This window comes from Python bivittatus, unplaced genomic scaffold, assembly GCF_059951505.1.
Source record: "Python bivittatus isolate LINGU-HERP-01145 unplaced genomic scaffold, Pbiv_v1 ctg000980_np1212, whole genome shotgun sequence".
NCBI classification, from domain to species: Eukaryota; Metazoa; Chordata; class Lepidosauria; order Squamata; family Pythonidae; genus Python; species Python bivittatus.
In genome coordinates this window covers 3,949,571-3,970,737 of record NW_028277125.1, presented here as the reverse complement: position 1 = coordinate 3,970,737, position 21,167 = coordinate 3,949,571, and the positions used below count along the sequence as shown (strand labels likewise).

General features: G+C 44.8%; 1 protein-coding gene and 1 long non-coding RNA gene across 4 annotated transcripts in view; one reads left to right on the top strand and one right to left on the bottom strand.

The window, feature by feature from the left end:
- The window catches only part of DIS3L2 (DIS3 like 3'-5' exoribonuclease 2), a 185,995-nt gene extending 173,324 nt beyond the window's left edge, over nt 1-12,671 (bottom strand). Inside the window, exons 1-3 of one of the 2 annotated variants that reach the window (XM_088132547.1) lie at nt 12,584-12,608; nt 9,377-9,453; nt 7,350-8,083 (exon numbers count right to left, since the gene is read on the bottom strand). In XM_088132547.1, coding sequence (XP_087988673.1) covers nt 7,350-8,064 — 715 coding nt within the window. In that variant the 5' untranslated portion in view covers nt 8,065-8,083; nt 9,377-9,453; nt 12,584-12,608. Of the gene's footprint in view, nt 1-7,349; nt 8,084-9,376; nt 9,454-12,583 lie in introns of both variants that reach the window. The other variant, XM_015888176.3, reaches the window with a different exon arrangement.
- On the top strand, nt 12,668-20,064 carry LOC148213504 (uncharacterized). Of its 2 annotated transcripts, none has more exons than XR_015794489.1 (3): nt 12,668-14,399; nt 16,185-16,334; nt 17,325-20,064. It is a non-coding gene; the product is annotated as an uncharacterized LOC148213504 (long non-coding RNA). The 2 variants fall into 2 exon arrangements; XR_015794490.1 differs by having other exon boundaries at nt 12,669-14,399; nt 18,662-20,064.
- Nucleotides 20,065-21,167: the final 1,103 nt, after the last annotated feature.

The following is a 21,167-nucleotide window of genomic DNA, read 5'->3' as shown; positions in this document are numbered from 1 at the left end:
TGAGTACGAGTTTCAATGTATTTCATGGCAAACTGGGATTCTTTGGGAAGTATTTCATGGCAAATTGGGATTCTTTGGGAAAAAGTGGAGGGGACCAGTACTTTTAGTCATGTCTGTAGGTGTTTATACAGTAACCTCTGACATTCATCCACTTGTATTTTAATGGCATTTTACTGTATTCAGTATCATGTCGAAATCTTATAGATTAGCATGTTTTCTTTTTTTAAAAAAAAGTTCATCTAAAGCACAAGAGGGAAAAGAACTACATCACAGCACTGATTTTACAAAAATCAGATAATTCCCCATCAGATAGCAAGTTGCTTTCAATATGTTGTCCCCAGTGAGAAAAGCTTCTACGCTGTTTCCCTCTATTTCCTGCACATAAACAGAATTTAAAAGACAACTCATTGTAGGGGCTCCTTGCAAAAATCAAGATTCACGTGAAAAGGCAAAATATGTTGCGAAAATAATCAGGCTACACATTCCCTATGCTACAGCCTTTTCTTAGGATGACTTCCTAATGAGGAATTGAAATATTTTCATACAATCCTGCATGGTAAAGAAAATCTACTATACAGCTACGTGGGCATAGGTGTCTCCCAGCCACCAGCACCTTTTAACAGTAATAACTGAAAAAAAGCTGGTGCAGGTGAATTTTTATATTATGTATTATAAAGAATACATGGAGAACAAGAACTTTCCAATGCCCAGTCCATGTCTCCAGGGATGTCGACCTATGTTTGGTTCTTAAAGAGCTTGACAAGCTTTCTTCAACCTATTTTCTAGATGGGTTGGGCTTCAATTCCCAGTATACCCATGCAGCATAGTCGCTGAGGATTCTGGGAGTCGATCCAACAGACTGGAGAAATAACAGGTCAGGAAAGCCCACTACAGCTTAGTGGCAGAGTGCACATACTTTGTAGGCAATAGTGCCCAGGTTCTTCTCGGTTGATTCTGCCAGAGCCCTTTTGAATCGACCCAGAGAACCTGATCGTCACTGGATCGTCCAAACTCTGATTCGTACCCTGTGCAAGAAAAGTGGAAAGTCTCAGCTTTATAATCAGGTTTAAGGCTCAACTTCCTAACGGCTATATAGAAGATAGAGGATATGTAGCCTTACTTAAGAAAAGAAAGTGGTCAAATTCAAATCCCACAGAATGTTTAATTACTACTGACGCACTGGGGTATGGTATCAAAGAAACAACCACAGCAAGCTGCACACACCACACCAAATAACACACACAGATAACAGGATCCTCAACATGAATCACATCAGGTAAACACAAGTCCAAGAAGATCAAATGTGTTTGTTTTATCTAAATCATGTGAGGGATCAAATGTCCTGCTCTCCTGCAAAAACACAGATAGCTGCTCACTGCTGGTTTGATCTGAAGGTCTTGTGAGAGTTGAGGCCAAAGGCCACCCAAGCGTTCCACCAAGCTCAGATGCAACATTTCTTTCAATTAAGTCATCTCCTCTCCAACACAAACATGGGGCAGTGGCTACTGATGGCCCTAAATGTCCTTAAAGAGGGACTGGATAAATTCATGGGAGTAGACTGATTTATCAACGTCATCAGTCAAAATGGCTATGAAGAACATCAACGCTTTGAAGCAGTGGACCTCTGGATCAACACAGAAATGGAGGAGCTTCCCAGAAACTGGATTCTAGACCAGGCAAACTTTCAGTCTGATCCAGCCTGGCTCTGATACATGTTTACTTAAAGCCATGTTCACAGTGATATTGTGATCTGGTTCAGATATGAGTATCCCAGGCTGAGAAGTTGACTTCTGAAGAGACCCCTTTGAAAAATCTGAGGTCACGTGGCTACCTTCTGTGGGTCCTTCTCAATGATGGATCATTCACATCAGGAATTCTTCATGAGTACAGTTACATCAAATGAAGAACATGGTTTATAATGCTACTTCTGATAAGAAGCTACCCAAAATCATGGTTGGCATGTATCTGGGATGTGACAAGAGCTGAAAAACCAACAAATAAGTATTTCAGCAACTTTTTTCTAAAACCACTGCCATTTGTTTTCCTTCCCACAGCATCTCCATTCAAAAATAATTGACCGAGCTACCTTGTCCATCGCTTGAAACTGGAGGGAACCAAGGAGTGCTCTGCATGTGCAGTTATTAGTCTAGCAGGAATTACAGAGGGCAATATAATGAGCAGCACATTTAATTATTAAAAATACCTCCAACTGATTAAAAGGCACCTGTGATTAACTGGAACCATTTCCAAATGACTCACCACGTTAAGTCTTTCACCGAAAAACAAAGACTTGGCAGCATCTTGATAAACGCTTCTCTCAAGTCTTACAGGTCTCTTTGGAACCAAGGTTTTTTTTTTTAAATTGAGGGACAAAAACTTTTTTTTCCCACTTCAGGCATTTTATAAAAGAATATCAGGTAGCCAAAAATTTCTGTAAAGAGGCACTGCCTCATCTGTCTCAGAGAGGAACGAAACAGCCCTTGCGGTAAGGAGACGCATGACGTGAAAAGTATAGCTGCGTAACTTTTTAAGAAAATACCTTCCACAGCACAGGCACATGACAGACTTTAATGCTTCGGAAACACCACCGACATCTGTACCACGTGCCCCAAAGTCTCCGACTAGCCAAGCGCAAGCAAGATTCACAAGGGCCAAAGATACAGCTCACTTTTGGCAGCTCGAGTGAGATTTGGCCCCAAAAGCCATTTAGTAGCAGGGGGCTAAAGGTTTATCCAAACAATTCCCGCGCTCTCGCAGAGCGCAGCATCTGCATTGGCAGGGAGGGACTGCGGCACACCAGTGGTTCTTCAGGACTCTCTGTGAACCGGCTCCACCCTGCCTATGACCCACCAGCCACCTTCTCTCCCTGCAAGCCGCCTGCCTTGAGTGCCGGGTGCCTCAGTTTTCTGAAGAGATGCCTCCGTCCCTTTGTCCAGCTGCCACACGTTCACCACCCCCTGCTTGCTGCAAGACGCTGTAAAGCATTTCCCCTCTTTCTCTTTGCTGAAGGGAAGGCCCAGCGTGCCATAAAAAGATCCAGAGACGCTTTATAATAGACTGCGAGGGGAAAAAACAGAAAAAGAAAACGTTGTCAAAGATACGGCTTCTTTGCTATCTTTGGACAAGGGGAGAAAACACCTGGAGGCAGCTCTGCAGAAACTTTCAGAAAAGAAAGCAGATGGGGCGATCGATCGATGGATCTGGGCACAGGTGAAATCAGCATTTCCATAGGAACAAAAGCTCCCCTCTGTCTGGGAAGGGAGGGTGGGGGTCAATGGGCCCCATAAGACAGGCCATTTTTTACACGTTTGACCTCCAAATGACACGGTGAGAGCAATACTCCAAAAACGTGTGCAGAGCAAGGAAAGAAAAAAAGAACATTAATTTATATTACATTTTTGTGGATGAAATGGGCTGCTTGAAGTGACTGATTTGCATGTACGTTAATCTTACTATTGTAACTGCCTAGAAGTGGGCAGGCTGGAAGTTATTGTCAAGTAAATGAATGCATGGACTGAAAACAGTTGCTATGATTATTCCCCATGTATTTACTATTTCGCCTCTTGTTATAAAATAACAAACACCATTTTGATAGGCTGTTTTCAACCTGGTAAGCCCTAGTATTTTTCTCCACTCTTCCTTGCATTCAAAGTGATTTTCATCTTGAAGGTAAATTTGGTCTCACTGAATTATCACCTTGCATGATAAACTCCAGTCTCCCTAGGAACAAGTCTTTGCTTTCAGTGAGGGCCAACGTTTGAACCTCTTCTGCTTACATTTAGCTAAGGCTAGTGCACTGATTCCTGCTGAAATCTTCAAAGCCCAGACCATTATTTCCTTACACTTATTTTTTTTGTTCCATATATGACATTAATTTTAATAGCTAGATATGAAAAAGAAGAAAACTTATTATGTGGCCATGTCTAGAAGAGAAGAGGTCCTTCTCCAGGACTTTCAGAATGTCTTTGCAAATCTCTATCCTTATTTATTGATAGGAAAAATTCCAAATTCTTTTACTACATGTAGTGATACATAATGTGTTGGGCTCGTATCAAGATCAAAGGTCAACATAGTAGGTTACTAGAAGATTAGATCCTGCTCTTGCACAAGCTACCAATTTTTAAATTCATGCAAACTGTCTCTTGTCCAGACAACCCAATTCTGGAAGACTGACCCTTCCTACTTTCCAGCACAGCGTTCAGGAATCTCCAACTGACCCACTGGCAAGGCTTGAGGTGGGGGGAAGCAAATGACAGAAAACCTTCTTTGAGGACTTACAGAATCCAAGCCAGTGCCCAGGCTGACACTGGAAAGGAACTTTTTGTACTTTAAACAAAAACTCACATTAGTTAAAAATAATCCCTAAATCTTGCTCAAAAAGCAATGCATTTCTTTTCCTTTTTTTGGTGCTGTGATACAGCCTCCCAATTTCAGGATAGTCTCAGCTGCCAGTCTTCCTTATGACGGGGTTTATGCACATTCATAACAACACAGGGAAACTGCTGAATGTTGTACTTGATTGCAGCAGGATATTAATGTACTAAATTAACAGACCAACCAAGCCTGTGCACTATTTGGCAAAATGTCCATGGAGAAGGAGAGTCACAGAGAGCAGATCTCCACCCTCTGCCAGAGCTCCTGCAAATCATTACCAATCCCAAATGCCAGTTTCACACTCACCCAGCCAAGTTAGATCACCTGGCTTTTCCTAAGCACGTAGAGCCGCCAGGAATTAGAAGGAAAAGAAATCTGAAATCTCAGAAAAGGCAGATGCAAATGCACACAAAACAGATTTTGAGCCAAGCTGCTACTTTAAACAAAAATTCAGAAGCCATACTTTAGAAAGTTCTGGACTGATAAAATTAGACCCACTCAGCCCAACTGCAAAGCCAACACTTCAAAAACTCACAAATATTTATCTCTGGCAAGTGCACAAGATCTGCTGCCTGGCTTTAAAGAAAACTCCACAAAAACTGATGCACGACCCCTCATAACTGAACAAAAGCGTGCCATTTCACAAGACCAAAGTATGTTTATTTAGAGCCGTCACCCTACTGCAAACAAGTCACAGATTATAACATGTGAATGTTAATGTGATTAAACCATCTATAATAAGCAGGTTGTCTGCGCAAGCAGCATCCCAAATGTCTTCTCAAAAATACCAGCTTTTGTTGAAGACACAGGAAAAAGCTGTTTACTGACAGGGTAGGTTGATCGTAACGCAATCAATGTCACCAATTTAAATCCACCAGGAAAAGAAACTGAGCTGAATCACTCAAATTTAATCACTTTCTCATTCAAATATTTGGGCAGACTAATTAATTGCTGAAATTATTATAACGTACCTTCTTGACATTAAATCAAATGTTTATGGTGCCTGGGAAGAAAATCTAAAATACCTAGTCATACAGGCCACAGACTTCTTGCATTTTCAAATTATATTGCTTAGAGATGAGATTTCTGTCTGGGTGTTTTTTTGTTCTGTTTTGTTGTAAGTAGAGAAGTTTATTTACCAGAACAAGGAGGGTAGAAGGAAATATCTCTATAACAGCATAATAAATCATGAACCCAAAAATTACTTATATATTAGGATCTTTTTGGGAAGTTTTGCACATAGAAAGTGCATGAAATCCAAGGTCTTTTCCGCAAGAGAACCCAAATTATAAAATTCCCCACTTTTTCTCTGAGTCTGTAACAGACAACCAGAGGGATGAAAAAATAGTAAAGATACTGTCATGCTGAGCTCAACTCCTGCTGGTTACACCAATGCAGCTTTCTGGACAATTTTACCAAAGTGATTTGACATTGCTGCCTCCTTGAATATTTTGTCTACTTCCTGGCCTAGCTAACTGCCTTCAGACTTCCTAGTGGTCCCCTATCCAGGCACAAATGAGTATAGCTGCCACACTAGCATGTATCTGCAGAATGGTTTTGGACAACTTAGAGCAGTATTTCTCAACCTTAGCAACTTTAAGATCTGTGGACTTCAACTCCCACAATTCCCCAGCTAGAACTGGGGAATGCTGAGAATGCTGGTTAGGGAATTCTGGGAGTTGAAGTCCACAGATCTTAAAGTTACCAAGGTTAAGAAACACTGAGATCTTTAGAAATAAAGATATAACTATTGCAATGCTCCTTTAGGTTGTTAGCTGTTACAGATTTTCACCATACCTTCAAATTTTTGGTTAGCTGCCACCTGGAATCATAGCCCCAACTGTAGGAAGGCTGCTGCTTTTTAACAAGGAGAGAGGCCGAACTTTAAAAAAATGAATGAAAGAGATGCCGTGAGGGCTTCCTACATCATCTGAGCTGTCAAGGAAGACTTAACATTCAGGAGCAACTGAAGACGCTGAAGGAAGCTAAACATTCATTCAACTCACACCCAGATTAATCTTTCTAGTTGACTCCCCAACAGAAAGTCACAAAACACAAGATGCTCCACCCGTGACAAGGTGAAGCCATAAAACCGAAACTCCTCCACACGTTCAACTGGCTGCATTAAGGAGAAACAAAAGTTGTGAACATGTGAGGCTGCTCTGACACACGTGCTAGCCAATTGGAAAGGTGGGGATTGTCACACGCAGAAGCTACCAGACAATTTCTGGGTTCCTGTCCTTATTTGACTTCTAATTTGGGGATGGTATATTTAAAAGATACATTATTAGCACATTCAGATTTGAAATAGGGGATATATTTGCACATCCATACATCAACAATATTCCCGGTCATCTGCCGGTTCGGGGTGAAATATCATCAATGTGTTAATGTTGCGCAGCTACACATCTCCACTTTGGGTCCACTGGGAGATATCATGGAAGTCACATCCCAGAGTTTGGAAGCTGTGAGGGACTCTATGGGAAAAGCAGACTTGAACTCAACCCAACCAGATGACTGTTGACTCAGAAGCCAACTGATTCCAAGATCACACCATCTTTGGCTCTTGATGGGCTTCTGCTCCTCTGACTAGATTTAAATCCCACCTTTATTTTGTGAAATTCAAAGGGGCATATGTAACGTTCCTGCCCTGTATTTTCCTCACAACAAGAACCCCAATCTCTTTCGCCAAAGATGTTACAAAGCTGGGGCTGTTTGCAGGGCTAAAAATAAGAGCAGGTGCTTGCTGGCCACTTAGTCCCATGTTCTTCCATAATCAGGCCAGGACTGATGACAGATTCCTCTCATTCCACCAGCTAGAAGGGTTGCTAAGACCCTCAGTCCTGAGCAGCTCTCAAGCAATCACATGGTGCAATTACAGGGCAACAATGGTGGGTCACCTACTAGGTCTTTGAGGGCCACAGCACGCAACACGCAACAAACCTTTGAGGCCATTTGAGACATAATCAGCTCACCATACATCTGCCGAGGCGATAAGAAACTGGCATTTGCTGAAGGCAGCTCCATGCTCAGTTGTCCTGCGGGTGGACAGACACCGGTTCCATCCAGGAGAGTCAGAGGGTCGCTGCTCTTGTTTCTCCAGAGGTCCTCTTTGTCCCTCTCTCCAGAGTTGGAGGTCTTCTGCTGAAAGGCCACCAGTCTGGGCAGTGCCTCCTGGCCACCAAATACAGGCCTGGTTCTTAAGAAGCCTGATAGATCTCCATACCGATTAGGAGGGACATCCTCTTCTTCTACCACCACCTCCTCTTCCTCCTCCTCCTCCTCATCCCCACTCCTCCCAGCACCAGGATCTCGTTGATGGTGCTGCTGCCTGTGGGCCAAACTGTCCTCTTTGCTCCCACTCAGCCACTCAAAGCTTCTCGGGTCTGGCTGGGCAGACTGCAAGGTTCCAGCAGGTGAGCCCCTTGTCGGTTTCATCCCGTTCTTCATCAGCGCTTCTCTCACAACCCCCCTTTTCAGGGATGGCTCCATCTCAGAACCCAGATCCTGGAAGAGGTTCTCTTCCAGCTGCAGCTTCTGGGCAATGTGGTTCAGGTAGGAACGGAAGCGGCCGCTGTGATGCTTCTGCACAAGCCTGGCGTAAGCATTCTTGTATGGGGGAGCAGGCTTGCTGGGGCCTTCCCTCCCAGCATGGGCAGGAGCGCCTCGGACACACCCTTGTGGTTCCATATTCCCAGAATACTACTGGCTGTAAAGGAGCACAAATATAAAGGTACACCAGGGCAATATATAAATCTGATTCTTTTTTAACCTTCAGATAAACAACTACACAGCAGATGTGTGTAACTGAATGCAAGCCAACAACAGGCAAGGTATTAAACTGAGACAGGAGGCCAAAGGATGTTCTAAATATTATTTATTCTGATTCTGTCTCTGAGTCCTATCTGAAGCTCTTCTGCCTTCTTGTTCCCACACCTGAGTCCTCCCAACTTGCTGTGTTCACACATCTCCCCTAAACACACAGCATTTCCTGTCCTGAGGCTCTGTGAAGGTTTCTTTTACTCCTATTTCCCCCCTTCCTTTATGGCACCTGTTTTTAAAAGTGCACACAAGAGTCTTCCTAACTTAAGTCCAGGCTTGGAAAAGGCTGACACAGAGGAGAAAGGAAGGATCATCCCAGGTACCATACACAGAAGATCTCAAACAAGAATAGGAGTCCAGACTAAGTGGAATGCTGCAATGACACCAGAGTGGATGAGGAAGAATGGCCTGGAAGTACTTCCATTTATTCTGTAGTTTTGTTATATTATATCAGAGGAGATACACTGCTGAATGGAGAGGAATAATCTAGGACAGTGTTTCTCAACCTTGGCCGCTTAAAGATGTGTGAACTTCAACTCCCAGAATTCCCCAGCCAACCATGCTGGCTGGGGAATTCTGGGAGTTGAAGTCCACACATCTTCACATGACCAAAGTTGAGAAACACTGATTTAGGAGCTACCCGCTGATGGCCTGGGAGGAACAGAGGTTCTTGAGCTAAAATACAGTGGGGCAAAAAAGTATTTAGTCAGCCACCAATTGTGCAAGTTCTCCCACTTAAAAAGATGAGAGAGGCCTGTAATTTTCATCATAGGTATACCTCAACTATGAGAGACAAAAATAAATTCTTTAAAAATCAGACAATGTGATTTTCTGGATTTTTTTCCCCATTTTGTCTCTCATAGTTGAGGTATACCTATGATGAAAATTACAGGCCTCTCTCATCTTTTTAAGTGGGAGAACTTGCACAATTGGTGGGTGACTAAATACTTTTTTGCCCCACTGTATTTCCATCCACTCGCTTTGCCTCTAAGAAATGGAGCCAAGCTAGACAAAAGATCACTTTCAGATGCTCAAAAATAACAACATCCTTTCTTCTCCAAGTTACGAATAACAGTTTCCTATCTTTTCACTGCAAGGAATTACAGTGGTACCTCTAGTTACGAACGCCCCTCCTTACGAATTTTTCAAGATACGACCAGCTCCAGCCCCAAAAATTTACCTCTACTTGCGAACTCCGCCTCTACTTACGAACCGGATCCACGGCCATTTTCCCTGCTGCCACGCGGTCGCGGCTTCCTGTGGGCGAGATCGCGGTAGCAAGGACACGTTCAGTGAGGCTTGTGGTGTGTTTTGTGGCGTTTGGAAGGTTTTTGAGGTTTAAAAATAAAATGCATATGTTTCAGAACTGTTTAGCCGTATTTACATTGAACCTTATGGGGGAAATTTACCTCGGGGTGCGACCAAATTCGGAGGGCGGATTAGCCGTATTTACATTGAACCTTATGGGGAAATTTACCTCGGGGTGCGACCAAATTCGGAGGGCGGAACGGATTAACCGTATTTACATTGAACCTTATGGGAAAATTTACCTCGAGTTGCAACCAACTCGAGTTGCAACCAGAGTCACGGAATGGATTAAGTTCGTAACTAGAGGTACCACTGTATTATAATTATCCACTAGGGATAAAATCCAATAAATGCACAACACAGGTGGCCCCACATTTCTGCAGCACCTGCACTCCAGCAGACATGGGGAAGGCACCACCCATCCAAATCAAACATGTAACAGTCGTGGCTGCAGGTCTTTAATTACATGCCCACCTGGATCATTGATAAAATGCCCAGTATTAGTATTAAAAGGGGCACAGAGATAATTAGTTCTTCCTGTTCAACAATCTGTCAGTGAAAGCTTTATTCTTCAGACTAGCTCCCTTATTATATCCTTATCATCTTTCAAATCAACTATTCTGATTGATTTGTGAGAAGCTGGAAACTTCTTGATACATATGGGCCCCCCCCCAGAAAAAATACACTAGATTAAAACACACACAGAACACACCCTTTTCTCAAGCTCTAAAACTCTCTGCAATAAAAAGTACAACAACCCAGGTGGCAAATTATTTTTTTTTTTAAAAAGACTATGCTGTATCCTCCAACAACAGGGGTGCCCACGGAGAAGGTAAAAAAGTTAAGACGGCACCAACTGAAACTCCTGCCCTTTTTGACACTGTGGCACATGTAAAAGGGGCAGGGCTTCAATTGCATGGCTGTGGCTAACGTCTTTTTTGATATATACACACACGCTCCCAAGGACGCCCCTGTGCAATATAAACAAATACAAGCCAAAGAGGAAACATCCGTGCCCCAAGGAGATCAAAATGTAAAATTTTATAGTACAGAAGAGAAGTCAACAGAGGAAGGAGAGGGAAAGAGAAACAGGGGACCCAGGCATGTTTCCACTGCATTCATGTCATCAGATAAGAAAAGCCTTATTATGCATAATGTAACAAACAGTTGACTTCTGGTCTACATGAGTAACATTTTCGTATTTATTTCATCAATTTTTGGCCATGTATGAATAATTGATCCATTGTAACTTATTAAAATTTTAGGTTACTAGACTTTACAGTACAATTCATTTTTATATTGCTAATTTACTGTGCTATAAGCTGGGTATCTAATTTGAAAATTCACTTATAATTACTTTTCTAGTTCTTTTTTTTAATCTGATCTTAAATATTAATTTTATTTCCCAAGCTTAGTGTCAACAGAATACAGTGCTGCCTTATTTTATTTATACCTCAGTATGTTACACTTACATGGCTAGATTGTGTTATGTTTTGTTTTAAAGTGGCTAAAATAAGAGGATTTCATCTCCGCTCCCCCCTCATCAGAACCAAATGCAATCTCTTGGAGGAACATGCTTTTCTTGCAATTTAGCACCCAGGTTCACATTACTAAAAGAGGAGCTTCTTCCCTTGGAGGATCAGGCATGCAATTTGGGGGTCCTCCATCCCTGTTGACATGCTGTCCCTGTTGACAGACGCAGGAAAGTTAGAGCAGTGATGTACTTGATAAGGCAACCCACATGAACCAAAAACGCCCTAATTCGAATCAGTGCCATTGAATTCACTGCCAGTCGTATGCCAGTCGTGGTCTTTTTTGGAGCAGGAAGTTCTAGCAACAGTGACTGATGTCTATGTGGGAGAGGATAAGGACTTCTGCAATGCACTCTACTTGGGATTGCCCTGGAAGACTAACCAGACTGCTGTTGACTCAGAACATGGCTTTAGCAGCACCACAGTGGTGCGGCATTTGTTGCCAATAGTTTTCTGAGTCCAATTAAAATGCTGGTGCTAATCTATAAAGCTGTACATGGTTCAGCACCCTATTCCCTCGAGGCCATCAGTCCAATCAACATTTCGGCTTGTTTGATCACCTCAGAAAGAGAAGCGTTGGTCCCCAGCTTGGAGAGGAAGGCTGGCATGCAAGCCCCCTCATTACTAAGCAGCCTCGCCACCCGAGCACACAGTCAGCTCCCACCATGTCAATATTCTGCAACCAGTAAAAAAACTATCTTGCTCGGGTGAGCATCTATGTTGTGCTGGTCTGCCATTTTTGTTGGAATTTTTTAAAATGTTGCTACATTTGGGCGTGAATTCAATGGCCCTGATTCGAATTAGGGCATTTTTGGTTCATGTGGGTTGCCTTATCAAGTACATCACTGCTCTAACTTTCCTGGGTCTGTCAACAGGGACAGCATACACACTTTTCTAATAACTCAACAAAGTAACATCGAAAGCTCCCTCCAGGCCAGGTCATCTCCTGGCCCAAAGGGCCACAGCATGTAATTTCCTTGGCAAGAATACAGAAAAGGATTGCTACCAGCCCCTTCTGAGATTGCTTTCCGTGTCTTCCCGGCCTAGTCCAAACTCTGGGATCTCCCAGTGGTCTCCCCTCCACTTCCTGCCAGATCCAACCCCATTCAGCTTTCGAACTCAGCCGAGTGCCACCACCTAAACGGCCCTGGATTTGGGCTTAGCTGTCTTTGCATGTGGCCCGCAGCCCTCCCCGCCCCCTCCCGCCCGCAAATTTGGCTTATCGCATTTCACTGGTAAGCTGCCTCCATATTCCGTAATTTTAAAGATACCAACGGGGACCGTGGAAGCGAAGTGAAATTGGAGGGTGGGTCGGGGGAAGAATAATTCACCAGGGCTTTGGGTATCCGGAGCGAAGCGAAGAGGCAAGGAAGCCTGCGAGGGGTCTCCCCCCACACAGCCTCGCCTGGCAGCCTGGCAGGGCTTCCCCATGGGGAAGAGGCGGCGTGGGCAGCCCCCCCGGGGGAAGGGAGAAGGAGGAGGGAGAGTGGAGGGAGAGTCCCGTTCCCCCCACAACCCCAATGGGGCAAGGGATCCCCTTCGCTCACCTGCCCAAACTCCTCACTCGCCTCAGCATCGGCTTCAACTTCCCCATTTCCGGCTTACCTCTCCTTCCGGGTCACGCGGAGGTCGTTCTACGGGTCGCGGCCAGGCCTTAAAGCTCTCGGGGAGCGAAATCGAACCGTCCCGCAGCAGCTGCCCTCGGCGAGACGGGCTGGTTCCCTGCGACGTTTCTCGGTTGCGCCCGTGGCCGTGCAAGGAAAGCAGCCGAAGCGTTGGTCGAAGAGCTGCTTTGTTGATATATCTGATCAACAAATAAAATATATATAATATTTTAATTGCTTTCAACCAATTGATAGCCTGCTTTTGGTTTAACCTTGCCAAAGCATTTTAAAACTTTTCTCCACCTTTATTTTTGCTCGTGTGCCTTTCATCAAAGGGACGTTGCAGATACATCAAATCAATATCAGTTCTGCTGACCCCTCCGACTGCCAGTGGATCTGGATTGACAGGTGGAAAGGGGAGAGATCTCCGGCTGTCACTGGGGGGTGCAGGACACAGCCTGATTTGATCATTGTGCTAAACCAGGCTTAGTTGCATAAACTGAATTGGCTGCATTTGCACAATAAACCTTGTATGGATTCTCACAATGCATGAAACCTTAGCCACAGACTTCTTTGAGTGAGTGAGTGATTGATTATGTGCCATCAGGTCAGTGTTGACTTTTAACAACCACATAAATCAGTTTTCTCCAGGATGATCTGTCCCCAACCTGGTCTTTCAGGTCTTCCAATGGCGCCCCCATCGCAACTGTCACTGAGTCCCTCCACCTTGCTGCTGGTCATCCTCCTCTTCTCTTTCCTTCCGCCTTTCCCAGCATCAGAGCCTTCTCCAGAGAGCTGGGTCTTCTCATCATGTGTCTGAAGGAGGAGCATTTGAGCCTGGTCATTTGAGGTGGGAAAGGATTCTGGGTTGAATTGTTTGATGATCCACCTGTTTGTTTCCTTGGCTGTCCACGGTCTTCTCAGGAGTCTTCCCCAACACCAGAGTTCACAGGTGTCAATGCTCTTCCTATGCTGCTCCTTCAAAGTCCAACTTACACTTCCATAGAGTGTCGCAGGGACCACCATGGCTTGCACCTTCTGACCTTTGTAGGTAGACACATCACGGCATCTGAAGATCTTCTCCAAGGCCTTCGTGGCTGCCCTGCCAAGTGCTCGTCTGCAGCGTGTTTCTTGACTTGCTTGTTCCTCTACTCGTGATGGTTGATCCTAAAATTCAGAAGCTCTCCACCACTTAGCTATCTTCATTGTCAATTCTAAGGTTGGTGGATGTACCTGTTATCACTAGTAACTCCAGACTAAGAAACCACAATCCTTATATTCATATAACATGCTATGTCCATATCATGATTTCTGGCTCATGCAACATGCTAAGACAATGGCTGGGTTCCTACAACAGGCTGAACTAATATTGCCCAACCCCACTCTAGCCTAGTTTAGTGTCCTGGGTGAACCCAGCAGTGGTTCCCACAAACTACATGCCACTTTAAACCAAAACTAAGCCAGTTGCTTATGGAGTTACACCATGGATGACTTCAACTATCTCCAGCCTCACAGGAACCATATCGAGAGAGACCATCTTGGCTCCATCCCAAGGCAACAGAAGAAACAGCGTCTCCTTTTCCTTGGCAGAAGGAAAACGTCCTTCCATCCATCAGGCTGAAGAGGAAAGCTGCCAGGTTGAAGATTAAGACTGATTGTAAACCTCCTGGAAAATCAGTTGATAGGAATACAGGCTGTAAACTGCACCCACTCAGATCTGGAGTCCCTCCAGGCCCACGAGAGCTGAACCTTTCTCAAGGTAAGCTAAGCGATGACTCTCAAAATTTGCGTCCCTCTCCACAGCATTACTCTGGGGAGAGGGCTAAAATTCGCAATTGCAGTGCACTTCATAAGGTGTGTAGCTGCTGCGTGAAGCTCTAATTCTGATCCTACAAAACACTTCACTCGGTTACTGAATCAACCCGTTTTCTGGGTGGGAATACTGTGTTAAGCTTGGTTAGCATTTGCTTTGGTTCCGTTTATCGGAGCTTTGCATCTGATGTCAAACTTGTCTGTTTGCTTATTCATTCATATTTTATTTATTTATATGTCAAATGTATACGGCCGCCCATCTCACAAGAAGTGACTCTGGGCGGCGTACAACAAAGATCTAAAATAATAAGCATGTCATGTACAGTTCACATCTGGAATGTGGTTTAATTCTGTAGCCTGGTGTGGTATGTTGTCTAAATGCAATTGTCGGGTTAGGAAAACTCTTGACCTTTTGGACCACACCCTGCGGACACCCTGTTAAAATATATAGGAAAAGCAAGAAAATGGACATCAAGTTAAAACAAGGCAAGATGGTCAATGAACTGGAGGAGAATATAATTTGCATTTTGTTTTGTTTGCTGGAAGCCATCGCGGCTCATTATTAAAGCGAAAACATGAGCCAGCCACAGGAAGTGGGAGTGAATCTCAGCATATTTCAGATTAAGATTGCCCTAGATAGCCAACTGGAAACCCCAAATAATTATTTCCTCCCATGTCAACAAGTTTGGGAGAGATGAGAAGCTACTCTGAGCAATTATCAGACCAGACAAAGCAGTTCCGTGAGGTGAATCGTCCAGATTTTCCAGAAATGTCGCTGGTAATATGGAGGATGCTAAATGTTTCAGGACAATAAAAGAACGCTGGTTTCTGCTCTGGAGATGAAAGGAGTTCTTTGACTTCCCCTAATTTTTGTTTCACTAATCGTTGTTAATTTGCATATGGGCTTTGTTCATGTACCAATGGTGCAGGAGCTTGGCTTTCATTTTTATTCATTGCTTCGTTAGATCTGCATCCTTCCTTTTTCCTTCCAGAAGTTCAAGGCAACATCCGCAGTACACTCTCCTCTTAATTTTCCCCACAACAACGCTGTGAGGTAGGTTGGGTGGAGAGAGAGGCAGTGATCTACCCAAGTCACCCCAAAAGCTTCTGTGACTGATGGTGGTCTATAACTGCACCTTCCTGCTCCACATTCGACTTATTACTCCACCTTGGCGGTCTTATTTGCTGGGTATACATCCTGCCTTTCCATCAGGAACTGAAGCTGGCGTGCGTGGCACTCCTTCCTTCTATTTTTGTTCCCAACTTGTGTACTTGTGAGGTAGGGAGAAAGGGACTGGCCAGTGACTGCCTGTGCCTGAGGACTCAGTAGAAACTCTGCTTCTCCACTCTTTGTCCAACCTCTTAACCACTCTACCATACCCGCCCCCCTTTTTTACAACCAGCTGTATGACTTCAGCCCCAGACAGGTGCCAGCCTGGGCACAAAATGCCTTGAGGAAAAAGAGGAAGGCCTTCTGCCCCCCTCCACCTGGCAAATTATTTTACTTTATGCATTATTTAATTTCCCACTGGTATAAGCAGAGTGGGTGAATTAGCTCTCAGGGTGAAATCCATGATTTTTAATTTTTAAGAATGTTCTTAAAAACAGGGCGTTTGATGAAGATTTAAAAGGTAGGGAGTGCATTTACATAAATAAATGAGGTTGCTTCTAGCTGGGAGCCGTGCGCGCCACAGACACCCCACCATAACACTTGCTTGGTCCTTCTGTTCAGATCCACTTCCCCCCCAGGACCTTTAGACGCTCAGTGCAGACGTAAGCAGGGAATCTAGAACTGGAACACCTGACACTGTATATGAGCTGTCTTAGTTGCGGGATGATGATGAGATGGCGACTGCATGGTGAGGACATCTCCCAGCAAGCTGTGAGTACCTACGCTCATCTCGATGCGGTGGGTTCAGATCCCACCTCTGCCACCCACTTTTGGGTTCACAGGAAATTATCCCACATCCCACACCCCGAAATTTCTTCTCATTGTTTATTTCCCTTCTATTTGAGCAAGATAGCAGCTTTTCTTTCACTAATACAGATTTCTTTAAATCTGATAGGCTTCACACCAGGACAAAGAGGCTATGTAAAAGGTTCATAGGCAAGGTGCTGTATTCAGGAAGAAAGAGAAATCAGGATCAGTGGGGCTGGGGGGGGGGTTACCTTGACCTGCTAGCAGAACAGGTTGGTGGAAGATCCTAGTGACACTCTTAGTCAGAGAGAAGTGAAAAAAGTATGGAAGATGACTTTGACGGAGATATGCAAGAACCATAATTTAGGCAAAAGGAGCTAAAACATTTTTTTTAAGTCCAGAACAGCCAGATAAAATTCAGAAGCAGTCAGACAGACACCTCCCTGATTCACAGGAGTATAAGAAGGGGAAGGAGGTGCAGCCCAATCAGACTTGCAAGATTCTGATACTATAGCCCAGGGTTTCTCAACCTTGGCAGCCTGAAGATGTGTGGACTTCAACTCCCAGAATTCCCCAGCCAGCCATGCTGGCTGGGGAATTCTGGGAGTTGAAGTCCACACATCTTCAAGTTGCCAGAGTTGAGAAACACTGTTATAGCCAATCTCAATGAAAGTAGTTCCAGCTTTCCTACAGAGTTGATTCTGGTCTGGTGGGGCTGACAGATCGTGTGCAAGGAATTCCCAGTCTTAACGCCAGCTCCAGCTTACGTCAGCCCTTTGAGGTAGGCCAGATCACGAAACAGACATTGCACGGCTTCCAGGAATGCCACTTTACTGTCGTGGGATATAATAACAGAATCTCAAAAGCTTGCCAGACTTATCCTCTGCCTCCTCTTATCCCCAACAGAATCAAAGTGCATTTCATCACTTCTTTCTCACACCTCTCCTTTCCCAGGACTGATCAAGGTCACCTCTACCACATACAACTCAACGCATTTCCTGTGCCCTCCAGCCAGTGAAAGATGGAGGAACACAGCCATCTGTGGTCCAGAGGAGAACCAACCATGTCATTGGCAAGCAAGTGGCACCTTGGGACAAAAAGGGGAGATGTTGCTTGAGGAGCCTCCAAAACTTGGAGCTGGCACTTAGGGGTTCCCATCTTGAGAAGGAAATCCTGTCCTTGCCAGCCACAGCATAGTGGGGAAGCTCTTGAAGAGCCTGTGGGGCAACGTTTGGAAGGACCCCTTGCTGAAGTCTCTGAACCGGGTTCTTCAGAGAAATATCCCCACCGTGACTACCGGGGGGTATACAGTGTCTATTTTGGGTGTTCACTTGTCCAATTATTCCAACACCGAAACCATTGCTAGCAAACATATTTTAGGCAAATTCCCACTGGGCTGTCGTAAGAGGACATATATGAAGGTATCCCCAGCTGAACGCCTGGAGCATCTGATTCCCCAAACTCTGTGCTGCAGTTCATTGGATACACTTTCTTTTCTTTTTTAATAATAGCTTTATTAAATTTTAGAAAGCAGAAAGATCAAAACTAACACTGTGAGTTCTAGGCCTCCCTTAGGCCTGAAAGCCGGCTGGGTGACTTTGGGCCAGTCCCTCTCTCTCAGCCCAGCCCACCTCACAGGGTTGTTGTTGTGAGGAAAATAGGAGGAGGAAGGAGGATTAGGTATGTTTGCCACCTTGAGTTATTCATAAAAATAATAAAGGCGGGATTAAGAAGAGAAAGAAAGAAAGAAAGAAAGAAAGAAAGAAAGAAAGAAAGAAAGAAAGAAAGAAAGAAAGAAAGAAAGAAGGAAGGAAAGAAGGAAGGAAGGAAGGAAGGAAGGAAGGAAGGAAGGAAGGAAGGAAGGAAGGAAGGAAGGAAGGAGAAGGAGAAGGAGAAGGAGAAGGAGAAGGAGAAGGAGAAGGAGAGAAAAAGAAAGAAAGAAAAAGCAAGCAAGCAAGCTAGCTAGAGATAAAGAAAGGAAGCAAAAGTGCTGGAAAATAGAAAAGGAGAAGAATGACTTCCAACCTCTTATACAGCAGATATAAATGAAACATAAAATAACCTCTTACTCTAAAGCTACATCTTAACGTACATGTTTTGCATAGTCTGTTAATTTGCCTAATCAGCAAATCCATGTATCATAATTTTGTTTTTTTCTGTTTGCCGCAAAAAGTCCACAAGGGGCTTCCGATCAGCCTTAGAGTTAGTCAATGATTCTTCTCTAAGCAAAGCTGTCGATTTCGATTTGTTCTGCTTTCAGGGTGCAATTTCTCTTTCTGTTTTCCTTCCAGTGGCTCACGGGCCGTTTTCCTGAGCGACGCGCATAAAAACCAGGCAGAGCTTCAGTCCCGCTGTGGCGGCTGCCATCTTGACGTTGCTGGCCCTACGCTGAGGACGCGCCTGGGGCGAAGGAGCGCTCCCCCCCGTCCTCTGAGAAGCTACAAAAGTTGGGGGGCATTTCTGCAGAGAAGCCCAGGAAAGGGAGGGGGACCGGCTCCTCCAGGCCAGGGTCATCCAGCGCTCTTGGATTACAACTCCCATCCATGCCAGGGATGCTGGAACTTACAGGGCTGAAATCTGCAAGATGGCGGTGCAGCTGCCCGGCGAGAAGCCCAGGGGCACCCTTCCTCAGCCTGATGCCCTCCAGTTGTCCCGGGACTGCAGCTCCCATCACCCGCCAGCAGAGTTCTGGGCACTGTAGTCCCACCCTAACCGGAAGGCGCCAGCTGGAAGGAGAACGGACGCACGTCAGCGGAGGCCTCAAAGAATGCACTTTTAAAGCCACTCTGAAAAGCTGCTTGGAGCTGGGACGGAGAGCTCTGGGGTGTGCAAGGCCTGCCAGGCGGTGCCAGCAGCTGGGGGGAAGCGTGAAATCCTCCCTGGCCGTGCTTGAAGCTGCTGCTTTCCAGGTCCGGGGGAAAGAGGCCCAGGTGGGAGCAGGTTACCTCTGGCTGCTGCTGGCCGAGGCTCAAAAATTTATCGGCGGTGACCTCATCTGCGGGCCAGATGAGCCACCGCTGTTGGGTTGGCATTTGCACCCCTTCCCTTTCCCTGCTCAGAACTGGACCTGTGGAACTTCTAGCTCGGTGCTTTTCAGCCTAGGCAGCTTGAAGATGTGTGGACTTCAATTCCCAGGATTCCCCAGCCAGCTGTTGAAGTCCACACATTTTAAAGTTGCCCAGGTTGAGAAGCACTGATATGGAAACTTCCATTAAATTACTAAAAGTAAAAAAGAAAGAGACCTGATCTTTATTTATATGAGTGTGGGTGTTCTGCGCACATGTAATTGTTGTAGCAAGGTGTAAACCAGCTGTGGATCATCTGATGCCCCTGGATTGTATCAATCTCCTGAGATCCTTTTTGGTACCCTCAGAGGACACTGAGACATTGGGTTCAACCCCTGCTCTGTGCAGGAATCCACATGAAAGTTTCCAAGAGTATTTTTGTAACTCCAGTCTGCATTTCAGCCTGAAAAACAGACTGAAATGACCAGCAAGATTTTCAGTTTTACTTCCATCTTCCACTGCAGTGTTTTTCAAACGGGGCAACTTTTTCAAACGTTGGGGAATTCTGGGGGTTAAAGTCAACCCATCTTAAAGTTGCCAAGTTTGAAAAACACTGTTCTAGAGTATGTGCTGTCCCACCCAACTTTGCGACATGGGCAGTTCTGATAAGCATTCCCTCCACTTCCTCATAAAAGCCATTAATAAAAAAATCAAGCCTGAACCTCATGGCACCCCGTTTCACATCTCATTCCAGTCTTGAGGAGCTATCGATGAGCAGGCTTTGTGAGTAATTTTCAGGCCAGCTACACATCCATTTCCATTGATATGCCCTCCAGCCCACACTAACTTGCAGATCAGAATGTCACAGGGCACTTTGTCAAGAGCTGTGTTGAAGTCCAGATATATTACGTCTGCAGCATTCCCACAATCTACTAGGGAAGTAACCTGATCAAAACACGAGATAAGGTTAACTTGATGAGACTTGTTATTGACAGATACACAGTGGCCTCTAGTAATTACCCCATTGTTTATAGAGTGCTTGCATATAGATTGCTTTATAATCTGCTGTACATGCTCCCAGCTATACTCATGTCAGCTGACTGGTCTTTAGTCCCAGGGTCCTCCTTTTTTCTCCTTTGAAAGTAGGACTTTTTTTGATGCTGCTACAGAATTTTTGCAGAATTTCTCGACGATTCATAAAGATTCATCCCAACCTGCGGCAACATCCTTTAGTAGCTGAGGAGGCAATTCATCTAGACCTGAGGATTTACTCTGAAATTCATTTATATTCCCTGACCGTGTTTCTGTCAGTCTCAAATTTCAGTGCGGGCCCTTCGTTCTGCTTCTTATAATAGCCTGGTGGAACACAGGCCCTTTTTGCAGAGAATAGCGAGACGAAGTAAGTTTTGAATAGTTGTACTTTTTATTGGCATTAGCTGTTAATGTTTTGCTGTTTTCACTGACCCGCTGGATTAGGAACTCTTTCTCCTTCCCCCTATTTTGAAGGTAGTTGAAAGAGCCCTGTTCGTTGCTGTTAGCATCCTTCAGCGCCCACGCTGATTCTGACGCCACGCTTTTGGGCTGCCTGTGGGTATTTCCCTTTGGCGATAGTCCACCTCCTCTTCTATTCACATCTTTTGTGCAACCGTCTTGAAATCTTTTGCTCTCCTCCTCTTTCCTCTCCTTAGAGTGTTTTCCAATTGTTTTTCCCCCTCTCCTTTTTTTTTTTTTTTTTTAGGAACACACACCTATTTTGAGCAACTCTTCCCCTTAGCTTCTCCTGTGGACGAAA